Raw genomic sequence first — 3142 nt, 5'->3', positions numbered from 1 at the left:
AAAAAAAAAAAAAAAGATTTGGGAAAGCAAGGTTTTTAAATCCTCCCAACCCCTCTCTTCCACGTAGCTAAGCCTTTAGGGCTCTACTGCTAGTTCCCGAGGGCCCTGGGCCTTCAGTGAGGCCTTCTCTCTGATCTCTTCAAAGATAGAAATTTCAGTCATGCTCATGTGTCAGCTTCCTATGAAATTTCATATGAATTACCATCTAACAAACTACCATTAAATAATAATTAACATAAAAATTAAATCTTGTTTTATTTCTTCTGAGGAAGCTGGACTAACTTTTGGCCAGAAAGGGGAAAAGAGAGAGAGATTAATTACATTAATCATGATATGATTAACAGTGAAAGGTAAAAGATTAAAAGCACTTATGAAAAGCTCTGTGGGCAGCATTTAGGCCTAGCATGAAGGGACAGCAAAACGAACAGTTGCTGACTTACACTGAGTGCCACCTCGGGACGCTCTCGTGCCTCTGCGTCTGGTAAATCAAATGCCCGGAGCACTTCAGGGCTCTTGTTGCCAGTCTGAAATCTCGAGTCAACATCTCTCTCTCTCAAAACATCTCTTCTACCCTCATATGTTTTGTCATAAGGGCCTGGCTCAAGGGGGCACATTTGGCCCCTATAATAGAAATCTGCATCACCTGCTCCACCATGGGGTCTATAATCAATTTCCTTCTGCCATCTTCTGTCACCTGGCTGGAGTGCCCGGGGAGGTTCTCTCTCAGGACCACCTAAATGTCTTAGCACATGAACTGATTTTCCGGCACCATAGCAGAAACTCTGTAAGGAAAATAAATACACTTTCCTGAGGACTTAATGGCTGAATTATAATGAAAAGTTATGAGGTGTTTTTTTCAGGGTGCTAACAAAATTAAGAAATTTAACTTGTGGTATTTATGGGCATCAGCATGTTAATTTGACTCTTTTCATTAGAGACCTCTTCTATGGGTTACTAATAAAATTTAATAAACCATTCAGTATTAAGTAGACATTTTAATCAGCCGGACACATTTTGATTGAATTATATCATAACAATGGCAGGCTGAAGCCTGGAAATTTAAATTAGAAGGTTCTAGCCATCTGATAATTGTTCATATGTTTCTATATTCATACCCATCATAAAAGGTAAATGCTGAAAATTATTTAAAGTTCTACATCATTATGTAAACATTCTCCTATAGGTGTACTTTTTACAAATACAAACTTAGATTAAGCTACAGCTAAAATTCAACAGGTTTTGATTCACATTCTATGAGAAAAAGTAGGCAACAGTTCTGAAAGTGTGGCCCGGGGACCCCTGGGAGGGATCCCTGAGACTCTTTCAGGGGATCTGTGAGGTCAAAACTTTTCATAATACAAAGACGTTATCTGTCTTCTTCACTGTCCTCTCAGTGTGCAGGAGTCCTCCAGAGGCCAAAGTGCCATCCACACTGTGAGGATTCACGGGATGTGTGCTGTATATAGCGCTTATATTTTTTAAATTTCTCAGTTTTAATTCCTAATATGATAAATATCAACATAATGTAACATAATATATATTATATACATATATATAATATAATCCCCATAAACAAAAGCTCTTTGTGGTCTTCAATTTTTAAGAATGTAAAGGGGTCCTAAGAACAAAAAGTTTGAAAATCTCTGTACTAGAGATATACTACTATTTGAAAACAGAGGCAGCAAATGTCAAAGAGCATAACTTTTCCTGGGGAGCAGATACAAAAAGAGATGACGGAGCTTTTGCTTATAATTTCAGTTTCAGAGATTAAACTACTACTATGGAACTACTGTTACCTAACAAAATCATACGTCTAACCCATTGAATCCTGTACTCTCAAGCCAGAAAACAAAACCAAAATGGAACAATTTCAAAGTTGTTATAATAGAGCATAGTGAATTCTGTATCCTTAAGGAGGAGAATTTCCCATGGCAGATCTGAGTTCTTTTTGTCTTATATAACAACTACTTTATTTGGGTAACAGCTAAAAAATCTACAACAAAGAAGCTGAAAAGACCAAGGATGAATGACAAGTAATATTTCTTCTTAATAAATGTCTGCTTCTGGATTCCCCAAACTATTAATATTTCTCAGTATACCCACCTTCTTCCATATCCCTTTCTGATTCTGTGTTAAACCCAATGCTCTCATCTTCTCAGTGCTGCAAAAACTCAGACTGAAATAAAGCCCCCTTTCTCAAAGAGGAAGTAATCAACTTCCTGTGTATTAATTCACCAAGTTTAAAGAACTTTAAAAAGAGATTCTTATTCTAAATCTCTGCTATGACATCTACAAACTACAGAACCACCTCCTTAATTAGAGTACTATACATGTAAATATAAATAAATCTCTTATCACTTAAAAATCACAGGAAGGCTGATGCAGGATCGCTTGAGCCCACAAATTTGAGGCTGCAGTGAGCTATGATCGTGCCCCTGCACTCCAGCCTGGGTGACAGAGTGAGACCCTGTCTCCAAAAATTAAAAAAAAAAAAAAAAATCACTTCCTCATTCCAGTAAGCATGACTTAGCCTGACTTGCATCAAAGAAGCCTAATAATTTTAGAATTGCCTTTTTTTCTGGAAATCCTGCTAAATATTGACAGTGCTAATATACTAACCAAGATAGCTAATGCTATAATTATCAGCACAGGAATGTGAAGTAACGCTGGAATCTCCTTCATCAGTGCTTTAATAAATTCACCAGCTCCTTTTCCAATGTGCTTCAGTGGTTCTGTTACGAAGTTGGTGAATGTCACTGCCAGTGCCTATAACAAGAAATAAAAGCAACTTAATTTTTTCCTCAAAGGACTGAGGCACACAGAATGAGTCAAAACTCACTGAGCCCTGAGACTGGAATTATGTTACAAATTAAAATGCTGTCATATGCCACTTTTAATGTGAAAAATCACTGTGTAAGGGAAGTCTTTTTTCTAGAACAAAGATTATTAGCAAAATGATCCTAAAAACACAAAATTTTTTAGAAATATAAGGAATTTTTGTCTTATTTTGTATAAGTAATTTTTACCAAAAATGTGCTATATTTACCTTTGTTGGTGGGACCAACCAAATAGGGTTGACTAATAAAAGCTCGTAGTATTTTTGGCATGGGTCATCCTTATAGGTCCACGAACTTCTAAACCA

At 36.6% G+C, this 3142-nt stretch overlaps 1 protein-coding gene across 1 annotated transcript in view; it reads right to left on the bottom strand.

Moving 5' to 3' along the window:
- Positions 1-368: 368 nt before the first annotated feature.
- The window catches only part of CLCC1 (chloride channel CLIC-like 1), a 13277-nt gene continuing 10503 nt past the window's right edge, over positions 369-3142 (bottom strand). Inside the window, exons 6-8 of the mRNA XM_012648499.1 lie at positions 3047-3142; positions 2620-2766; positions 369-782 (exon numbers count right to left, since the gene is read on the bottom strand). The exon at positions 3047-3142 is cut by the window's right edge and continues 3 nt beyond it. Of these exons, the coding sequence (XP_012503953.1) occupies positions 369-782; positions 2620-2766; positions 3047-3142 (657 nt within the window). The remainder of the gene's footprint in view (positions 783-2619; positions 2767-3046) is intronic.

The sequence above is a fragment of the Propithecus coquereli genome, unplaced genomic scaffold, assembly GCF_000956105.1.
Source record: "Propithecus coquereli isolate 6110/MARCELLA unplaced genomic scaffold, Pcoq_1.0 Scaffold289, whole genome shotgun sequence".
NCBI lineage: Eukaryota > Metazoa > Chordata > Mammalia > Primates > Indriidae > Propithecus > Propithecus coquereli.
Note: the sequence above shows the minus strand (reverse complement) of the source record. Positions and strands in the feature narration are given on the sequence as shown.